The sequence below is a fragment of the Bison bison genome, unplaced genomic scaffold, assembly GCF_000754665.1.
Source record: "Bison bison bison isolate TAMUID 2011002044 unplaced genomic scaffold, Bison_UMD1.0 scf7180017864469, whole genome shotgun sequence".
Classification (NCBI taxonomy): Eukaryota; Metazoa; Chordata; class Mammalia; order Artiodactyla; family Bovidae; genus Bison; species Bison bison.
The window spans coordinates 1,697,561-1,719,363 of NW_011495030.1; the positions used below are offsets into that span (position 1 = coordinate 1,697,561).

The window sequence follows — 21,803 nt, forward strand, 5'->3', positions numbered from 1 at the left end:
CTGCATACAAATTTCTCAAGAGGCAGGTCAGGTGGTCTGGTATTCCCTTCTCTTTCAGAATTTTCCACAGTTTATTGTGATTCACATAGTCAAAGGCTTTGGCATAGTCAATAAAGCAGAAATAGATGTTTTTTCTGGAACTCTCTTGCTTTTTCGATGATCCAGTGGATGTTGGCAATTTGATCTCTGGTTCCTCTGCCTTTTCTAAAACCAGCTTGAACATCTGGAAGTTCATGGTTCACGTATTGCTGAAGCCTGGCTTGGAGAATTTTGAACATTACTTTGCTAGCGTGTGAGATGAATGCAATTGTGCGGTAGTTTGAGAATTCTTTGGCATTGCCTTTCTTTGGGATTGGAATGAAAACTGACCTTTTCCAGTCCTGTGGCCACTGTTGGGTTTTCTAAATTTGCTGGCATATTGAGTGCAGTACTTTCACAGCATATCTTTCAGGATTTGGAATAGCTCAACTGAAATTCCATCACCTCCACTAGCTTTGTTTGTAGTGATGCTTTCTAAGGCCCCCTTGACTTCACATTCCAGGATATCTGGCTCTAGGTGAGTGATCACACCATCGTGATTATCTGGGTTGTGAAGATCTTTTTTGTACAGTTCTTCTGTGTATTCTTGCCACCTCTTCTTAATATCTTCTGCTTCTGTTAGGTCCATACCATTTCGGTCCTTTATCGAGCCCATCTTTGCATGAAATTTTCCCTTGGTATGTCTAATTTTCTTGAAGAGATCTCTAGTAACATTTTATTATTTTGAGATAACCCTATTGTCATTTAAAATACTCATGCAGATTCCTGAATTAATCTGTCATAACAGCTGATCATTCACTGTATACATAACACTCATTATAGGTGTGGCTCCTACAATGGCCACAAGTAGAGAGGGGTTGTGTGTGTCTGGGACCAAAATATGTATATACATTTGGAAACCTGAAACTTTTGTGCAACACCTAAGAGCAAAGAGAACAGTAAGGACAGGATGAAGACTGTCCAAGGCCAAGATAAGTAACAAGATGGACACTTAAAAAAGTTGGAGACGTGGTTAAAAATATTCACATGAAGAGGAACTACAGTGAATGAGAAATGATGTAAAGTTGCCATAAACAGTTGCCATGTATTCAGGCAGCTCAAGGGGACACAGTGTCATCATCAGCTATTTATTGTCACTGAGCAGATCACCTAAATATACACATGGCAAAGCATTAAAAGGGGAAATGGTACTGTTTGTAGCAGAATCAACATTCCTATTCTGTCCCTGATGGAAAGCTAGTCACCAGAACCTTCTCTCTGGTCAACAAGAACTTGGAGTTGACAAAAGGAATGTGTTGCAACCGTGAGGAGACCTAGGTTTTCATGAAGCCACCAAGGTCCAGGTGAGAGCTGCCATAATCCACAAGGAAGCAGGCCCTTGCCAGGTCTCCCTGTGTAGGGTCTTTCTCCCCCAAGCCCGTTGATCACTGATACCCTCTCCTCTCCATTTTCCCTGCAGAGAACCAGCTCACTTGGCCACTAGGGGGCCCTGTTGCTCACCACATTTCAGGACTGATCATCAGTACTGGCTCACCTCCCTGCCAAGAGAGAAGTTCTTACCGTCTGCTTCGCATCATTCAATCTATTTTTAGTGAAAAGTAACCTAGGGTTATTCCAGCCTTGTCCTTAGAAATGCTGAACGATAAACAGAAAAGAAAATAAAGCGTAGTATGGAAATGTGAAAATAGCAAAGCCCAGTCACAGGGCAAGAAGAGCCTTGAACTGGGTGGCATTCTCTGTTACAGCGATCGTGTCTGCAGTTTGTCTCTGTCTCAAGGCTTACTCTTCCCTATTCTCCTGCCAGGTCTCTCAGTGCCTACTCACCCTCCTCTCACTGCCTCCTTTTCTGTTGACAGAGCCATGGGCAGGTCAATATAGTGGGGAGATGGCAAACACAGTTATCCTGGAAAAAGGTGTCCCCAGCTCACCCAGTTCACTCTTTAAGGTGTGATCCTGCGGGAGACTAGAGTTGGAGTTCCGAGTATTTCCTCCTCCAACAAACCAGTTCACGTTGGGGTTCCAGTGGTTCACAAAGCCACAGAGATGGTTTTCTTCAAAGTCACATTCTGGCAGAAGAGAAATAAAAACAGACTTGATGAAGATGTAGTTGTGCCTGCAGCTGCCCAGACTCACTGCAGTTTGCTCTTACTCTGGTATGTTTCACACTCCCTTCTACCACCGGGGCCTTTGTACCATGAGCCCTGGACAAAGTCAATCAAGAGGAGAGATCCTGTAATGAACAGATTATAATTCATCATTGCTTCTTTGGATTGTGGCCCATGTGGCTGGAATGTGACCTCTCCTAGTCTCCATGTCTTCCTATGCAAAATGGGGAGATACTCCCACCACGCAGGGCTGTGATAAGGGTGGACAGCTGCCAGCACAGTGCCAGGCATGTGGTTAGTGCTTGGTAGATCAGCCAATTCTGTGTCAAAGCACTATTTAGAGCTATACTTTTAGCTCCAGAAATTTTATCCACCACCTTTCTGGGAACCCATTCTTTCATTCCCTTCTCTCTTGATGGTAGACAAGGTACTAAGATGAGGGCTAAGGCGCATGTTTCCTATGATGCTAGAGTTCTCTGCTTTGCTTATAAATAAGATCTTAGAATAGTCGAGACAGGAATATCTTAGGCACTGGGCCCTTTGGCAGCTACTGAGTAGAGAAAACAAGAGAAGACAAAGAGACCCTCTCTCCCCTTTTTAGTAGCATTGAGATGCTCGCACAGATAAATTGTTCCCAGTCAACAGACTCCTTTGGGGGAGCAAGAAACTCACAAGGCTATTCCTCTGTTGACCCCCATAAACAACAGTTAAAAATACAAAGTTGTGATTGTGCTGGTCATCTCCTATTGGCTCCTCCAGACCCATCCACCTTTCTTCCACCCTGCTCCATCCTCCAGAGGTTGATGTGTATGGACCTGTATGGGCTTCCTTGCCTATTGGCTTCTAAAATGGATTCAACCAATGGAAGATAAGAGGAGAACAAAGGTTGGGGTTGTTTATTCCTGCAGTTCCCTTTCTGCCAGGATGCCATGAGTTGGCTGTGCCCCTCTACCGAGGGACCACACAGCTCTATGTTCTGGTAAACCCTCCTCTCTTGCCCCTTCAGACCTCCAATGCTGATGGTTCATGAGTCATCACTCTGACTAGTCTTGGATTACTGCATTTTGACAGGCTTCCTTCACCCGCCCACACCTTTGTAGTCCCTTGGTGAGTTTTCCTCAAATTACTAAGGTTGAGTGTAATCTGTTTCCACTTTCTTGCCAGGGTTCTGACTGATACAGTTATCAGTGTGCTTTTGCATTAGCAAGCACTCAACATTTTTAAGATTTTCATTTTCAACTTTTCTACTACAGGAGCCACTAACCTATGCCCAACAGTCAGTGCCAAAGGCTGCTGCAGAGTAAAAGAAAAAAGCAAAATATTCTTCAATGCACCAGGCACTAATCTGAGTACTTTATGTGAATTAAATTATCTAATCCTCAAAACAACCCCACAAGGTATGTACTATTATTAACCTCACTTTACAGATGAGGAAACAAGAGAGGCAAAAGGAGTGTACAGAAAGAAAGATGAGGTGAGAGTAAGATCATACAGTTCAACAAGATAAAATATCAGGGCTCCTTTTGTGTTTTTTTTTTTTTTTTTTAAAACAGAAGCCATCAAGTGATCTGAAGAAAGGAAATTAACAGTTTTGACTGCCAAGCACGGTGACCATCCCCTTCATATCCATGATCTTACTGGTCTCCACAACAGTCCTTTCCTATGAGGGAAATATTTGAATCCCCATTTTGCAGGTAATGAAACGGAGGCTGTGGGGCGCACTGCATTGACTGAGCCAGCAGGTGGTGCTCCACCAGGTGCGTCTGACTAGCCTGTGAGGGTGTTCAAGCCCCAGGCAGCTGCCACTAAAGAGCTACATGGAGGACTAAAGAAAGAAGATACAGTTTTAGCTCACTGTGTCTTCATGAAGTGGTAACAATGTAGGTCTGCTGTCTTTCACTTGCATTACCATCATCGACTAGCAGGTCAAAACAGAGAAGTAAGACTCAAGGAATTATTAAAGGCTCCTTTTTGTCCAGAATTGCCCTTGACTCTTATCTCTTCCTTTCCATAGCCATTCAGCCTCCAGTATTGTCAGCGCTGGAAAAAATCTCTCAAACCTACCACCTTTATCCCATTCCACTGCCGACCCCAATTTTAGACTCCTATATTCCCCTCTTGGAGGTCGCAAGCACTTCCAAAGGGTTTTCCTATCATATACTTTCCTTGTTTCCAGCTTATTTTCCAGGTGGCAGCCAGAGGCAGCATCTGAAAGCCCAGCTGCAGGCCCCTCCCCACTGAGTGACTTCTGGTGCCTCCCAGCCACATAATCCAGGAACCCAGGCTCCACAGCTGGGATCCAGACTCTTTCGTAACAGCCTCCCTCAGCACTCCTGACTCTCACTTCAAACACTACCCAGCCCCTGGCCTTTGCCTGGACACGCACTGCACTGGCCCTGCAGTGGGGTCTGCCCAGAATGAATGCTTTCCTTCCTGCCCTACTCCTTCACCGACTGAATTCCTAAACTTCCCCTTCTTGAAACAACAGCTCAAATGCATCTCCTGGATTCAGTCCTGTCTGGTTTCCTCCCCACCCCTCTCGGCTGCACAGCATGGCATGTCTTTCACCTGCAGAACTGATCATTTATAGAGACAGCTTCAGTAGGAGACAATGGAAGGCGAGAGACCTCAAGCATAGAGAATGTCTGCTCTTGATGCCCCCCAAGAAGCTGGCATATAGGAAGCACCTCACAACCCTGCTCAAGTGGAATCTAAGTGACAACTGTGATTGTAAAGACAGAGCAGTGATGTGTAAGAGAGGAATGGAGGAGAGTGAGGAAAGGAGGTAATGTGGAGGTAAATAGGCTGCTGCCTTTCTGGCAAATGTTACAAAAAGCTGAATTTACAGCCAACTGGAAATTATGTTTATTGGAATATGGAATATGTTGAGTTTAAGGCAGCAACTCAGGTTACAGCCGCTTCACCTACTTTTCTTTCATCAACCCAGTCAGTCCAGGCAAACTCTTAATGAGCCTTCCTCTGCTAAAGACAGAGGAACATCATAAAGCATTCAAATGATGCAAAATTCAAAATGCACTACAGAATGTAGTTTGTAAAATACTCTGCCTTTACGATTGATTCATTTACTTCTGGCAACAGGAGATTTTAGAAAAAGATGCATGTTCTGATACAATGAGAAGGAAACCCACTTACCAATACAGTAGCCGGTTGTCATCTTGATTTCAAAGAGTGCGATGCTGGATGTATTTCCATGTCCTAGCACACCTTCTATTAAAATCTGCACAACACATGAGGTAGAAGGGAGTTAGACTTTAAAACACCATGTGTCCATTTTTAGTATTTCATCTACTAGTCAGAAGCTCTTCAGCAATTCAAGGCAAAATGAGATTGTTTGTCTCAGTTTGTTGCTGTTGGATACTAATCCCATGATGGACTTTACTGAAAGAAGGCAAGTGTGTGCGTGTGCATGTGTGTACACCAACTCACACACATATTCTCAGAACTTTGAGGTGAGCAAGGTATCCAGTAAGAGCTCAGTTGTCTTCCAGTCAGTTGCCTTCCACTGGAACCCCAGCCACCACCTTCTCCCGCACCTGTGGTGACACCAGTTGGCTGCAGATGGAAAGGAGACTTAGGTCCCTGGGCAAGTCCATTCTAAGCATGGCTAGGAACTGAAGGCAGAGTCCTCAGAGGGGGAAAAAATCCCTTGGAAGAGGAGGCAGGTATGGCAATTTGATCAGTGGTGGGGCGGATCTTTGCATGAATGGAAGAGGCTCAAAACTCAGTTCAACTTGTAGTTTCTATATTGATGAAAATTTGATAATTTTACACAAAGAATAGAGATTTTTTTGCTTCAGTAGTATCCGACTCTGTGCAACCCTATTGACTATAGCCCACCAGGCTCCTCTGTCTATGGGATTCTCCAGGCAAACATACTAGAGTGGGTTGCCGTGCTCTCCTCCCAGGGATGTTTCCAACCCAGGGATCAAACCCAGGTCTCCTGCATTGCAGGTGGATTCTTTATCATCTGAGTCACCAGGGAAGCCCCAAAGAATAGGGAGAAGCATAACAATTTATGTGGCTGATTTTAAGCACTGTTTACCTTGGGTCTTCCTTCTGAAAATATTTGCCTTTCCTTATGTGATTTTAGTCCAGTATTTTGCAGCTATTCTGGTAGATATCAGGTGTGATATACTGTTGGGGAGACACTTTATAATAGGGAACTCAGACCTCCAGTGCTTCTTCCCTCAATCCACCCTGCTGTCTGATGGGAGGACTATATGCAGATATGAAATGTAGAGTACTGTATTCCAAAGCTTGTTGAGGAAGAAGAGATTTGGGATAAGGAATTGAAAAGGGGATTAGAAATGGAGAAAGTTTTCTGGAAGCCTCCGCTTTGTCTCCCATGACAAGTTCTCACTAAATATCATACTTCATGGCCAACTGAGTCCAAGCTTCATCCTCCTTCCTGCTCCAATCTACATCCAACTTTCTGTTACATTCTCTACCTTACTTTCCCAATACTTTTGATGGAACAACTTTCATCTTTGAAATCAGAACATGTCCTTTAAATATCTTTCCTCTTTCAATGTATTTTCATTTTTTTAAATCATAGTTACTGTTTTGTTAAAAATTATAGCAAAGGAAGCATTAGGAAGACAACACAAACATAAACACACAACTTAGGAGAATGAAACAAAATTATAAGAAATGAGAATACTCCCTAAAGCCCATTGGAAAATAAATATTCATTGAAGAGGTTGGTTTAAGCCCTATTTAGATTCTTACACAAATCCCATTTAAATAGACAGAAAACAAATCTGGGAAGAAACTCTTCTAAAGAATAAACAATATTAATTTCCACTACTAATGTTTTTCTGTGATGCAGCTCCTTCAAAATGCCACATCCTAACACAGGAGATAACGAACTGCAATGAATGGCAGAAGTTTTCATAAGACCTCAGAATAGTATAAGGTCAAACACTAAGCCTGCATCTACATTTTTTCTACCTTGAATTTTTGGGAACTATTTTGCAAATCCAAGCTGGCTATGAGCCAGCTGTCTGAAGGCTCCTTGGCTGACCAAAACAAACGATCGAAGCTTTCATCTTCAAATCTCATGTAGAGGTTCAGCCGGCTGGGATCTGATGGTGACCCTGAAGATGTGGCTATCTGGTAGACCAATCGGAGGCAGCTCCATTCTTCGGCCTGCAGATCAGGACTCAGCAGCACGGCTTTCTCCCCTTGCTTGGCAAAGGAGGTGTCCACATAAATATAATGGCCTAGAAGAGAAGGGGACCCAGGGAAGAAATCAATCTTCTGCTTGTGACTCAGGAAAATGCACAACTGCAGTCCAGTAAACCTGAGGCAGACACAGCCAGCACATGCATTAGGTGGGCCCACTAAACGTTGCCTGAACACTGGGTCTCTGCTTCTGGTGAGAAATTAGAAGGTCTGGTGACACGGAGGCTACTTTCACACAACAGCAGCAGCCCAGAGCTCAGCAGTGCTGCCTCGTTAGAGCTGGCCTGTGGGCTCTGTTTGCCATTATCCCCACTTTCCCTATCACCTCCTGACCTTGAAGCCAAATATCTGGTGCTTGCTAGTTCCTCCCATCACCTTGTAACAGGCCCATATCTAGCACACCGCTTTCATCTCCCTGGCCCCCACAGGCATGAGTTTGAGAAGCCAGGCTAAGGAGCTTCTGAATCTGGAGGAGCAGTATTCCTCTACTGGAGTCAGAATACCTTGGTGGGTTCCCTCCCCTTCCATCGATCCCCTCATACCTAATGATTCAATCTGTATCTAACGTGCCTCATTATATTAAATGGATTTGGTTACTTCAAACTTGGGGCCCAAGCAGAAAAAAATTTATCACAAGCTAATTTTCAATTAGTATAGAACTCTCCTTCTCTGGGTCAGGAAGATCCCTTGCAAAAGGGAATCGCTACCCGTTCCAGTATTCTGGCCTGGAGAACTCCTTGGACAGAGGAACCTGGTGAGCTATAGTCCATGGGGTCACAATTGAGTGACTGAAACTTTCACTTTTCTCCTCCTCTAGACTCTTCCTTAATTGAATCTCCTAGTTCTGATAGCTAAATGAGAAAGCACATGTAAAACATGTAGGACAAGCCTTGGAAATCAGCAGAAGCACTGATTATCTCCACCCCCGCCCCCTTGCCCCCTTCCATCTGTCTTCTCCTTCCTGTCCCTCCCATCCCCTTCACCCCTCCTCTTCTCCTTTCCCTCTCTTCACTCCTCCCCCCTGCTCCCTCTCTACTCATTCTCCTGATATTGTCAAGGGCTCCACTGGCTACACTAGGATGTAAAATAGCATTTCTATGACCAAAAAAGGAGGTTGGAACCAAGAACTCTCACTTGAGCTTTCCAAATCTAACTCTGGCCATTGGCTTCCTGTAGCAATGATCTGATCTGCTGGTGGGTCTTGAGGACCCTCTGCCCTTCTAACCTGCACCCTCATGTTTGTTCAGAGGGTCATGTTTGTTCATGGCCAGCATCTAACATACAGTCTTGTATATGTGACCACCCACCTTACCCCTTGCATTTGGGACTCCCCAACACTAAATTCTTACTAGAAAGGCCCTAAAAGGCCTCTTTGCTTTTCGTGATGTTTTTCAGCCCCTTCTCCCACACTTGCTTCCCCAAATCTGATCCCAGCCCTCATCCTGTGGTAAGTGCGGACAGGCTAGTGGTAGCTCAGTGGACGGCCATCCTCACAATCAGGACACAGTTAGGGCATTATCTTCAAGGAGCCTCACTTGCCTGCAACAGCTTTCAAGATCAAGATCTATCTCCAGCTGGCAGTCTTCTCAACATAGCAACCACCCACTAGGTGCAAATAGCAACTGCTTCTGGATGCCAACCCAGGCACTCTCTGTGAATAAATCTGGTCCTTGCAGTAATCACCAGCAATACCACTACCTCCTACATACAGCAAACACTCATTATGAACCAGGTGCTGCTCTAAGTGCTTCATATGTATTTATTAGCTGTGGGACCTGTTGGGTTTTGAAGCACTAACTAAGCTGGGCTTTGTACTGTTGCTTCATTGTGACATGAAGGAATGTATAAACACACCCTCCCTGTCCCACTCTGCCACTGCCATAAGGGAAGGGAGTCTAAAAAGACTCGTGGTGGGAGAGGGCAGGGATCGGAATTGAGGGGGCTCCTGAGAGCACTTCAAACCTTTCCCGAGGAAGTAGAGAATTGAAACACGGGGTATAAAAGAGGAAAGAAACAAAGAAAGTCCGTGCTGTGTCCTATGACTCTTTACATCGCCTGCCAACTTGGCTGCCGAACAAGGCCCACTTCTCCCTGGATACTTGCCCAACTTCTCTCCCTCCTGCCTTTCCCCTTCTAGAAGGGAAACAACTCACAGCAGGGGCTCTCAAACTTGAGCTAAGTCACTTGGAGGGCTTGTTCAAACCCAGGTTGCTGGACCCACTCCTTGAGTTTCCAATCCAAGTAGGTCTGGGGTGATGCTGTACTTCTAACAGACCACATTTCTGAAAAGTTCCAGAGAGTGCTGATGCTGCTGGTCTGGGGATCACAACAAAAGAACCGCTGATTTACATATCGGGCAGAGAAATAGGACTCACTCTCAGGACACTGCTAATCTATCAAAGAAAGCATGCAAAGGAGGGAGGAAACAGTTTTACTTGGAGGTAAAATTCAGACATATGTAAATGTGTATTATAGGACGCGGAATGAGTACATCTACTGGTGACTATCTTGATTTTTCAGTGAATGCCATAAAAAATCTTTCTCGATATAACCTTTTATCATGTCAGATTTTATTATAAGCATACGCTAATACTCCTCTGTTAAAAACCTTTGAAAGCACACAGTATATAAAATGTATTATTTTAAACACCTTGATATTACAAGAAAGCTAATGCTATTTATTGAGTGATTTTGACATCTTGACCATAAATAATAGCTATGTAAATGATAGGATTTTACATGTAAATTACAGACTTCAAAATCACTCTTAGGTCATGCTGTGTGGATATGTGAATTAGCTGTATTACAATCCATCCAAAGATTTATCCACCCAAGTGATTTTGCAGCCACTCAGTAGAATAGTGCATTTTCCTAGATCAAATAACTAGCCCAGTTGCTAACTACCTCCACTACGACTGTCAATCTCAAGTCAGATTTGCTTAATTAATTGTATGCCTAGCTTGGATGTAGCCTCAGAATCCTTTTAAATATAGTGTTCCATATAACTACTACCAATCAACCTGATTTGGGATCTAAGCTGGAACATCCCTGCTTGGGGTCATATCATATCTTGCTGTCATATTAGAGCTAAGTTGAACCAGAAGGAATGTGGCACATTATGAAGACATTTTAGAAAATTAAGAAAGAATGAGGAAGATACTGATATCAGGATGGTGCCCTTCCCTGGACTGCCACTAATAAAACTGCCATTCTAGAACAAACTGATAATGGTTTTGGTGAGTTTCTTACTTTATTAAAAACAATCTTTTCAATAAACAGATGGGGCCTAATCAAACTTACAAGCTTTTGCACAGCAAAGGAAATGATAAACAAAAAGATAACCTATAGAATGAGAGAAAGTATTTGCAAACAATGCACTGGAACAAGGGCTTAATTTCCAAAATATACAAACAACTCATACAACTCAACAACAACAACAAACAACCCAATCGAAAAATGGGCAGAAGACCTAAATAGACATTTCTCCAAAGAAGACATATAGACAGCCAATAGGCACGTGAACAGGCGCTCAACATCACTAATTATTAGAGAAGTGAAAATCAAAACTCCAATGAGGTACCACCTCACACCAATGAGAGACATTATTAAAATGTCTACAAATAGCTAATGCTGGAGAGGGTGTGGAGGAAATGGAATGTTCCTACACTGCTGGTGGGAATGGAAGCTGGTGCAGCCACTATGGAAAACAGCATGAAGAGTCCTCAAAAAAACCAAAAACAGAATTACCAATATGATCCAGCAATTGCACTCCAGGTCATATATCTAGACAAAACTGTAATTCAAAAAGATACATGTGCTCTTATATTCATAGCAGCACTATTCACAATAGCCAAGACATGGAATTAACCTAAATGTCCATCAGCAGATGAATGGATAAAAAAGGTGTGGTACATATATACAATGGAAATAATTACTCAGCCATAAAAAGAATGAAATAATGCCATTTGCAGCAACATGGATATAACTAGCCATGATCATACTAAGTGAAGTAAGTCAGAAAGAGAAAGACAAATACCATATGCTATCACTTATATGTGGTGATATGGTAAATATTTTAAAATATGGTAAATATTTGGTAAAAATACGGTAAATATTTTTTCCCATTCTATGGGTTGTCTCTTTACTTTCTTGATGGTGTTCTCTGATGCGTGGGATTTTGATGAAGTCCAGTTTTTCTTATTTTTCCTTTGTGTGTGCTTTTGATGTCATGACTAGGAAGACATTGTCTAATTTAAGGTCATGAAGGTTTACAACTCTCTTTTCTTCTAAGAGTTTTATAGTTTTAGCTCTTCAGGTCTTTGATCTATTTTGAGTTGATTTTTGCTCATCGAATTGTCTTGGCATTTGTGCTGAAAATCAATTGAGCATAGATGTAGAGGTTTATTTCTGAGCTCTCAATTCTATTACATATGGATTACGTCTATCCTTCTGCTCTACCACATAGTCTCGCTTACTATAGCTTTGTGGTAGTTTTGAAACTGAGCAGTGTGAGCCTTCTGACTTTATTCTTCTTTTTCCAGACTGTTCTGAGTATTCTGGGTCCCTCGCATTTCCATGTGCATCTAAAGATCAGGATAGGAATAGAGTAAGTTAAAATACACACGAGTTTCAGTGTCCTTGCTGATATTCAGTTGTTTTTCTTGAATAAATGCTCCCAAATATTGCAAGTCTTTGGTTAATTTCAAGTTCTTAAAAAGCTGCTTTTGACAATTGTTGCCAGTGCTTCCATCGCTTTTGTGGGGAGAGGATTTTCTGAAGTCCTTACTCTACCATTCCTACAGACACCACTCCCTTTCCCAACTCTTTTAACCATTGGAAGAGAAACAAGTAAGACAAAGGCAAAGGATGGCAGAAATCACATGTGGACAGGGCTGTTGATTGTGACGCATGGGGGCGAAGGGTCTGGGGGAGATTTAGTAGCCACAGTGTTAAAAACATGATGATAGGAAGAGAGGGAAGGATCTTTTTCAAACACAGCTACTTAGGTAATTTGATCTAATTTATGAGACAGTTATTGGAAATGATAAAATCTTTATAAGGGGTCAGAAGAGGGCCATAAACTTCCAAATAGATTCTTAAAAAGTAGGACGGCAATTAAAACCAGTAATTAAACTATTTTGCCAAAATGGTTAGGTTCCATATGCCTCAAGGGTATGAATGTGTCTTCTAGTCACATGCAGGCATTAGAAAACAAAAGAAAAGGCTTCTCGGTTTCAGTGAAGGCAGACTAAAGAACTGATTTTGAGGTTATGCCCCAAAGCTAGACATATCTGCATGGTTTGAGTTCAATGTATTATTAATGACTTCTAACAGCCAAGGCACAGTGTGATGGGTCTAAATCCCAGGCAATCACTATGGGAGACTTCTTGGTAACCCTTGCAGTTCTTTTTGCTAATGAATGTGCTGTCATTCAGATGTAAAGACCATGGTGGGGTGATCATATGGTACAGTGGACCCCACCCAGGATTTGCATAACTTTGGCTTAAAATTTCATCATGCATATGCTAACTGTATCATCAATTTCTTTGTCTACAAAATGAGAATAATAAACAGGGAAGTCCTATTACATAGACATTCAATATTTGAGAAATCACTCAATCTACTTAGAAAAAGACAAACCAACAAAAAAAATCCAATCACTGCAATACATACTTACTTGTATGAAATAAGTTTTTTATATGAATAGCCACTAAGTGGAACTTATGTATTTCAACACAAAAAGGAAAATCAGCTGTGTTGTACATAAAAATGGTAATAATATATAGAAAATCATGTACACTACATTCCATCTGTAATTTAAGGAATTTTCAAGGGCAATTTTGATGGTATTTCATTTTTATTTTTAATGCTTACTTTAGAATACAACGGAGAAGGCAATGGCACCCACTCCAGTCCTCTTGCCTGGAAAATCCCATGGACAGAGGAGCCTGCTAGGCTGCAGTCCATGGGGTGGCTAAGAGTTGGACATGACTGAGCGACTTCACTTTCACTTTTCACTTTCATGCATTGAAGAAGGAAATGGCAACCCACTCCAGTGTTCTTGCCTGGAGAATCCCAGGGACAGGGGAGCCTGGTAGGCTGCCGTCTATGGGGTCACACAGAGTCGGACACGACTGAAGTGAATTAGCATAGCATAGCATTAGAATACAAAGCTCAGGTGAGAAATGACTTCATATCTACAGAGTTGTGAGAACCTGATGAAAATGGCATGTATAAAAATGCTTTGTAAAGTGTAATGTTAATTGTTAATTATTTCTCTTATTATCAGGAAGGAGTCCTTTAGTTGTTCCAGAGATAGAAATTTCTATTGTCTTCTTTTTTCCATTATGGTTCAGAGATGCTATTTATTCAGGTAACAGACCAGCAGCACATTCACAGTGCTGATGTGAGAACAATCTTCATTTACTTCATCTTAATTGACTTTTTGGTGCTGAAATCTATACCTTTGTCCTCTTGAGTACTGGGGTTCTTCTGGCTGCCCATCCTCAGCAGTTCCCTTCCTCGCAGCTAAGCCCCACCTTGCTCTCACCCAGGCTTAACCACCATCTGAAGTACTGATAGAATTCAATATATTTACTCCTAGTATGATTCTGGCTGAAACCTCTGGTGACCCAGGTTTGATAATGATGCCTACTTCTCTATTTGTTTAGCTCTCAGCATCTTGCATGTCTAAGGCAAGGACACTGCCTTCTTTTTGGCAGCTTCCTTCCCAGGGCTGAAGTCCAGTCCCTGACCTAAGGCAAGGATCTTCTTGCCAGATTTCCTGAATGCCTTACTGCCTGCCCATCTGGACTGGGCCCTGTCTGTGGAAGCAGAGTGCTTAACACTTGGTGGTTATCACCCCAGCCAGATGTTGGTTGAAATCCCAATTATACTACTTACAAATCATGTCACTTTCAGCCAGTCACATTTGCTGTCTGAGACACTTTCTTCACTGGTAAAATGAGGATGCTAAAATACTGACTTTGCAGAGTTTTACAAAAGATTATATAAGATAAGTAAAGCTCTTAGCACAGTGCCCAAGGGCATGTGATAAGTGTTTAATAAAATGTTAGGTCTTATTTTTCCAAATGTTTGACCAGCATGATTTTCCTGATGGCTAGCCCATCTCATCATCTCATATTGGACTTACTTGATATTAACTGCTACTAGCTCTGCCTGCTGCCCTTCGTCTTGCCCTTCTGACATCGGTTTCTGCCCACTATTCCAAAGATCCATATGCATCTGTATTCATTCTCCTTAGTGCCTGCTCTATTCCTCTGGGCACAACTTTTTCTACGTCCCAGCTCCTCCCAGTCTGTCCTGTCCCATTGCCGAACTATGCTATCTGTTGACAATCATCTTTATACTCCACCAGCTGATCAAAGCAGCCTGGACAATAATACATGCAAAGCATCTGGCAAATGCTCATAAAGTATTTTGCAAAGAACCCGATTCCTATCATGGTAAGAGGAGGCTTCCAAGTAATTGCATCCTCAATTATGTATAAGCCATCAGTTTATATTTTGAAGGAATCTTGCTTTTTTGCACATCAAAGACTTTTCAAAAATTAAAAACTATAGAAAATGCAATGGGCATAGGGGTTCCCCAAAACAGCTGATTGTGCTATTAGAAAATAGATGTCATAGCATTCACCAAATGTAGAAATCTGTATTAAATACTTGTTAATCAATCAAATTGATAATAATTTATAAATGTACTGGTTACCTCTGGCAGAAGAATGTTTTGTTTTGAAAATCTCTAAGAAAAATCGCAAATTTCTATGACTACATAAAAATAGTCTTATCCTCTGTTTGAAGTTTCCAATTTTACTATTATCCTCTAGTTTATTTAGTAAATCACTATGAATATAATTTTGATCATATGAAAATGAAGACAGCTTTCAAGAATTCATCTTAAATCATCTGTTAACAATCAAAGATTCAAAGGGAACTAATACTCATTGAGCTGTAGGCATTAGGTTCTCAACATAAGAGAGGTTCTTCTCTCTTAATCCTGATGAATGATCCTGTCACGTGGGAGTTACCACTTTACAGGGGAGGAAACAGATACTCACAAAGGCTAATTGAGCAGTCCAAGGTCACAGCTAGTAAATGAAGGTTTGGCCCCAAGTCTACTTGATTTCCTCAGGTCCATACTGTTTCCAAATACTTTCTTGTATGCTCTATTAATTTATCTATTTACAATTGTATCAATCTTCCTATGGCAGGAGAGCAAAGTTTCCCTCCTTTTCCTTACTCCGAGATCCTGAAGGTGTGGATGCTTTTATATGGAAGCCTATAGGCAGGAGAAGAAGGGGATGACAGAGGATAAGTTGGTTGGATGACATCCCCGACTCAATGGACATAAGTTTGAGCAAGCTCGGGTAGTTGGTGATGGACTGTGAGACCTGGTGTACTGCAGTCCATGGGGTCGCAAAGAATCAGACACAACCGAGCGACTGAACTGAACTGAACTGATAGGCTTTTCTACACAACTGTTCCTGTCGATAACACAACAAGCAGATTCAATTTTCTATCACATTGCCTCACATCTGAAAGAGTTATAAATACATACTTTTCTAAAATTTCTAAAATTAGGGTATGCCTTGTATTTGATCTGCAGTACGGCCTCTTTCCCCTACCAAAAGGGTGTTAACAAATTAATGGTTAGAATTAATGCATACAGAGTAAGTTTTTGCATCCATACTTTGGTTAGTGATGGTGGACAGAGACCCCACAGTCTTGGGCTCAGAGAACCCTAGGCCATACCCTAGCAAGTACTGCTGGAAAGTGGGGAATGGGGCAACATGGAAATGAAGAGTGTTCAAGTCACTCAGAATGAGGGCAATACTGACAGATCAGAGAACTATAAGTACAAGGCACAGTCCAGAATTTCAACCCAGTGTCTTAATAAGTATTTACTAACTTGCATGGAGCAGAAGGCACTGCATGTGCTTCTTATGGGTAATCCATTTCCAGGCTGGATTTGGACCCCTACGTGCCAGACACCAGGGTGCTCTGTGCTGTCCAACATAAAACAAATCCCCCAGATTCCCAATCTCCCTGCTGGGTTAGAAAGAATCTCTCTACAGAGTTTTGCAAGGCACATCTGCTTTCAGTAAATGTTTTGATGGGAATGGCTTCTTTTCTTCCTTCTTTTTTGCCATATGAGGTCCTTAATAATGACAGTTTCAAGAAATTTCTCATTCTCATTCAATAAAACTGAATGAACCCCCTGGATTCTGGTTAGCTTCCATGGATAAGGAGATGAATGAGATTTAAGAAGTATGAGCTTAAATCTAAATCCCCCCAGAAATCAATATACTGAGGGTGGTTGATGGGTAGCACAACTTTATAGGCAGGACCTGCTTCTGAAATGCAATGGAGAGAATAATTGAGAAGTGAGTGCATTTACAGTTCTGTTTTGGTTCCAAGGAGTAAGAAACCCCTCCCAGAATGAAACCTTTCATAGTGCAGTGAAGAGGCTCTCAAGTCGGGGAACATTTCAAATATCACCTTGCTTAAGGAAAAAGGAAAGCCTGCATTTAAAGAGCAGCATAAAATTGCCACATACAGGCTTCAGTGACATCCTAGCACACAGGCCTGGGGCAGGGCGAACCCTATTCCTTGATGTGGAAACTGACTTTTCAGTTTTCCCAGTATTCGTGTATAAACAAGAATTTGCTCCTCTCACCAAGGGAGCCAGAGCAATGTTTTTTTGACTTCAAACTTTTGTAGCAACTTAACATGTGGGGCTGGAAGGAACCCTGATGTGCAATAGTGACCATGCAAGGCTTTTTCACTGAGGTCACTTTGGATTAAAATTGAAGAAAACTGTGAGGCCCAGTACAGACCCACTGCACTGTATCACTATCAGTCCTGTCTGTGCTGGTCATGGGAGAAGGCCAGTGGAGGGGGCAGTTAGGATCCCACTTTGTCCTTTAACTTACTCAGCAACTTCTCCCACATGTGGGGAATTTCCACAGGAAGCTTGTGGCTCTTTTTTCAAAGTGGCCCTTAATAAAATCACACTGGGGCAGCATTAACCTCTGGACCCTCCCTCGGTCCTAAAGCACTTTCTCCCTCTGAATTCCTTGACACCTGCTGAAGTAGTTCTGCCCCTACCTCTACTTCTGTGTCCTTTCTGTGGGGTCATCTAGCTTTGTCTGATCTTCAGAGTTTGTACTTCTCCGGGTCTGGGTCTGGTTTCTCTGCTCTGAGGAGTCTTCCTCATTGGGGCAGGAACTGCTAATTGCCCACCCAATATTCATTCTCTCCTTCTTCCTCTCTAGAGAACCATACTCTATGATGGGGCTGCCAATGTGCCCAGCCACGACACTGCTGTTGCCATTCACCCTTGAATGGAGAGGTGGCCAATGACAGTTTTAGAAGGAGATGTAAGAGAAAGTTGTCAGGTGGGGCTTCTGATAAAACTCCTTAAAGAGGGGCTCAGACAGCTGACCTGTCCCTTTTGTCCTCCTCTCTTTCTTCTTCCTGTCTGAAGTGTGGGTGCAAAGGGCTGGAGTGGCAGTGGCCATCGCAAAACCAGGAGGTGCAGAGGTAACCAACTCACCCCAGGTAGCCTGGGAATTTCCTGGTTTTCAAATGGAAAGTCTCATATCCTGAGAACTCCTTCAATCCCAGGCAAACCAACAGAGTTGGTCACCCTACCAGGCGACCCTGAGGATGGAAGCCATTGTAGTGGGCAGGGCAGAAACTCAGAATGAGCTGGATTACTACTCATGTTGCGGAGTCTTATAACCGGTTTAACTTCCTACCTCTGCACTGTTCATTGTGAAAGAGAAAAACAGATCCCAGTTGTAACCACTGTTATCTTTGTTTTTTGTTACAGGCTTCCAAACTACCTGATTCACCACCTCTATGTCTTCCAGAGTAATTTTTATATAAGTGATTCCCAAGTCTAGTTCACCAACTGGATCCCTTATTAACCTCCAGACCCATGCATCTAACTTCCTGTTGGTGTCTCTATTTGTACAAGTCATAAACACAAATGTCTCTCTTCCCTCAAAACCCTGCTCTTCTTCTGTGTTCCAAATTTAAGTGAATGGAGCTCTGACTATCCAATGACCTGACTATAGATGACTGTTGATATCTGACTATCCAATATCAAGAAATCTTAATATTTTCATTGACTCCTTCACCTCCTTCCTTCTCCAAAATTGTATGGATCTTGATGACTTAATTTTGTAAATTTCTCTCAAAGCCATCCATTCCACCAAGTTCCCTCCACTGCTTCAGTTTAGACCATCTTTTATCTAGATTGTTGCAAGAGATTCCCAATAGGTCTCCATGCTTCAGTCAATCTTGCCCCACTAGAATCTGACCTCCACACTGTGTCCAGAGTGTTACTTCCACTGTGCTAAACTGATCATATTACTTTCTGGCCTAAAACACTTGAGGGGTTCCCCACTGGCCTTGATTTACAAGGCCCTGTTTTTCTAACCCTCATATTTAACTACTACACTCTTTTCACAGTCTATACGGCAGACACAGAATTTCTTTTAGTTCCTCTATGCTAAGTTATCACATACTTTCTTGTTTCCAGGCCTCACATGCTTCTCCTTTACTTGCTATGCCTTCCTTCACATGTTCCACTCCATCACCTCCTGCCTCCTTTCCTGGGTCACTACTACGTGTCATTAAGGTCTTAACAGAGTCAAAAAGTATAGTTGTGCAATGTACCACCTAGACAACTGTACACAGTGGTCCTGTTCAATACTGCCTTTGCCAGTAGTCTTTGCTAACCTCCGCCTCCAAACTTGTTTAAACGTCTCTTCTAAGTCTCTTTTAGCATCAGTATTATAACTTTTATTCTTAATTTTCTGATCACTTGTTGATATTCCTTGCTAGGCTTTAAGCATCTAAGGACATATATCACATCTACCTGGCTCCAAGTAGCTACTTTCTATATTTGGAAATAAGGTAAACTCCTTCCCAGAATTAGTTATGTTTACACATCAAGGACACCTTAAAACTCGTTTTTATTATGGAGGTTTCTCATTAGGTTTGGATTTCATAAATGACTCAGTTTACTATTATTCTGGAAGCTGTGACATTTAATGAGAGTTGTAACTTTACTGGAAACTCACAGGACACAATATTTTCACATATACTTCCACTGTTAACACTTTCTGAAACACAAATTCTCATTATGTCAAGGTATATAAAGGATTGTTAAAATGCATAATCCTTTGCCTTTCTAGAATGCAGAGTTTATGAGACACATTCAGGAAATGTTTCAGTGTGTACATTTCTAGATTAAAGAGAGCTATAGTTTTATTAGCTTCACATTTCAAGGAGTTCCGTAAGTGCAGGGGTCAGCGATACATCAGGAAGTGATGAGGTCAGCATTGCTCAGATGTCTTGAATGCCATTTTGGTTTCCCGTGACAACGGGGAAATTATTCTTATACCCTGACTAACACTGCAAAAGTAGTCTTAAAAGATTACAGAGCATTAAGCCTAGCAAAAAGAAAACAAATGCCAGGAGGCAATCTGCAGTGTAAACAGTACACCCACATTTGAAACCACTACAGCAGATGTTCACTTCTCTGGTTTTCACAGGGTCTGGGAAGGGCATAGCTTTGAACCCTGTTGGCCCCAGTGGCAGTTTTAGAAGAAAAGTTTACCTTAGCAACTACCAATGCAAAAGCAAGTGAAAAGTCCACAGTGAAAGGTCATGGGGTATTTGGAAAGGGAGCTACACTTTACATAGTATTTAACAAAGTATGAAAATTTTAAAAAAAAGGCTGCATTACCAGATAGTGTTTATTCTACCAAAGACCAGTTCTCAGAACATAGTTTCCACTACATGAACTGCCAAGGTGGGGAAGACAATTCCTGGAAACTTGAAAGTGCCCCTCAATTTAAGATAAACAATGCAGAGGATGATGACATCAGGGGATGGTTATGCATAGGTAACTGAATTCTCTCTTTAGTTTCCCTGGGTGTACCTGGAGGGAAACAAGTACTGTTCTTCCATGGAATATGCGTTCATTCACAAGGAAATTTTCTTTTTTTGACTTAGAAGAGACCCTAACTCTCTATCTTACCAGTTTTGCTAATAACACCACTGAGAGCATAGCTGAATATTTTTGCTTGTGCATTATGCAAGGCACTTCCACTTCTGTCAAACAAGAGGAGTTATACACATTTCAGCTTCACTAGCTTCATTCAAATCAGAATAAAGTAGGAGTGCCTATGAAAATTTCACCATGTCACAGGTAAATAAATAAATCTGAATTTAAACAAACATCTATACACATGTATATATGTGTGTGTATAGATATATACATATATTACATTTATTTGCAAATTCTCATTTCAAATTCTGCATTTTATGCCTATTATACAGTATAAAAGCTAGTAGGAACAAGAATGTTCAACTTGAAAATATATCTAGAGAGATAAACACATTTTATTTTGTTGCCTTACAGAGAAGATATAACTTTTAACAGTGTGAGCATAATAATAGAAAGAGGAGTTTAGATAAAAGTAAACCCCATAAAATCTGTAAAATGACTGGTCTAGATTTGTGGCTTCTTCTGGTTTTTCTATCATAACTGAACACAGATGTCTATCTATTAACAGATCAAAGAAAAGAGGCTGTGACTGCCAGGTGGATTCAATAGTTTTATGCAGTTATTTGTGGTCCAGGGCAATTTTGCCTACCAAGTCTGTAACCTCCCAATCAACCTCCTTTCTGGGAGCTCTGAAGCTTACTCTCAGGACCAGATTTAGAAGTCTTGAGTCTCCCCAGTAGGGCAGTCTAAGTACACCACTGAACTGCCCACTCCAAGCTGGACTCTTGCTCCTTTCATGTCTGTTTTATCTAAATAACTAGGTGTTGGGTATAGTACATGCACTCACTCTCTACATGTCTATGTAAGTAACCGCATTCTTATTGGCTGAGAAGTCCTCATTTGCCAAATAGACTCTACTGAGTTTGAGGGCCATCATGCTCTACACTCCTTCTAAGTCAGGCATTCTCAACTGTGGTACATCTTGAAATCACCGAAGGAGGCCTTGGTCTGCAGTGCAGACTTGACATCAGTCCACATTCTCAGGAATCCCTCCAAACTAGATGAATTGGCCTGATTGGTCACCCTACTAATGGCAGAGTTTTCAGAATCCCTCCCCAGGTGATCTAAAGTCAAGCCAGGCTTGAGAGAAACACTCATCTTACCTATCAACCTTCTTTTTTGGGCCTACCATGGCTGAATCTCAGCCAGCCCATGCATTCAAGGGAGGCAGGATCTAGGTCTGTTTCCTCACTCCTTTCCTCTAACACCTGCCACATACTGGCAGGTGTTAGATATATGCTAACTGAATTAAGCCGTGCACTATGCCACTCAACTTAGGGTAAAGGTGGTTTAAAATAAAGGCAAAAATTTTAAGTCCCCAAACAATAATAATGTCCCTGTTAACGTATT

General features: G+C 41.9%; 1 protein-coding gene across 2 annotated transcripts in view; it reads right to left on the bottom strand.

The window, feature by feature from the left end:
- MAMDC2 (MAM domain containing 2) overlaps positions 1-21,803 on the bottom strand; it is a 165,471-nt gene that overhangs the window by 89,250 nt on the left and 54,418 nt on the right. For both annotated transcript variants that reach the window (XR_827107.1, XM_010860638.1), the window contains exons 3-5: positions 7,116-7,387; positions 5,298-5,382; positions 1,968-2,105 (exon numbers count right to left, since the gene is read on the bottom strand). Coding sequence is in view for 1 of the 2 variants with exons in the window: in XM_010860638.1 (XP_010858940.1) it covers positions 1,968-2,105; positions 5,298-5,382; positions 7,116-7,387 (495 nt within the window). In the remaining variant the exon portion in view is untranslated. The remainder of the gene's footprint in view (positions 1-1,967; positions 2,106-5,297; positions 5,383-7,115; positions 7,388-21,803) is intronic.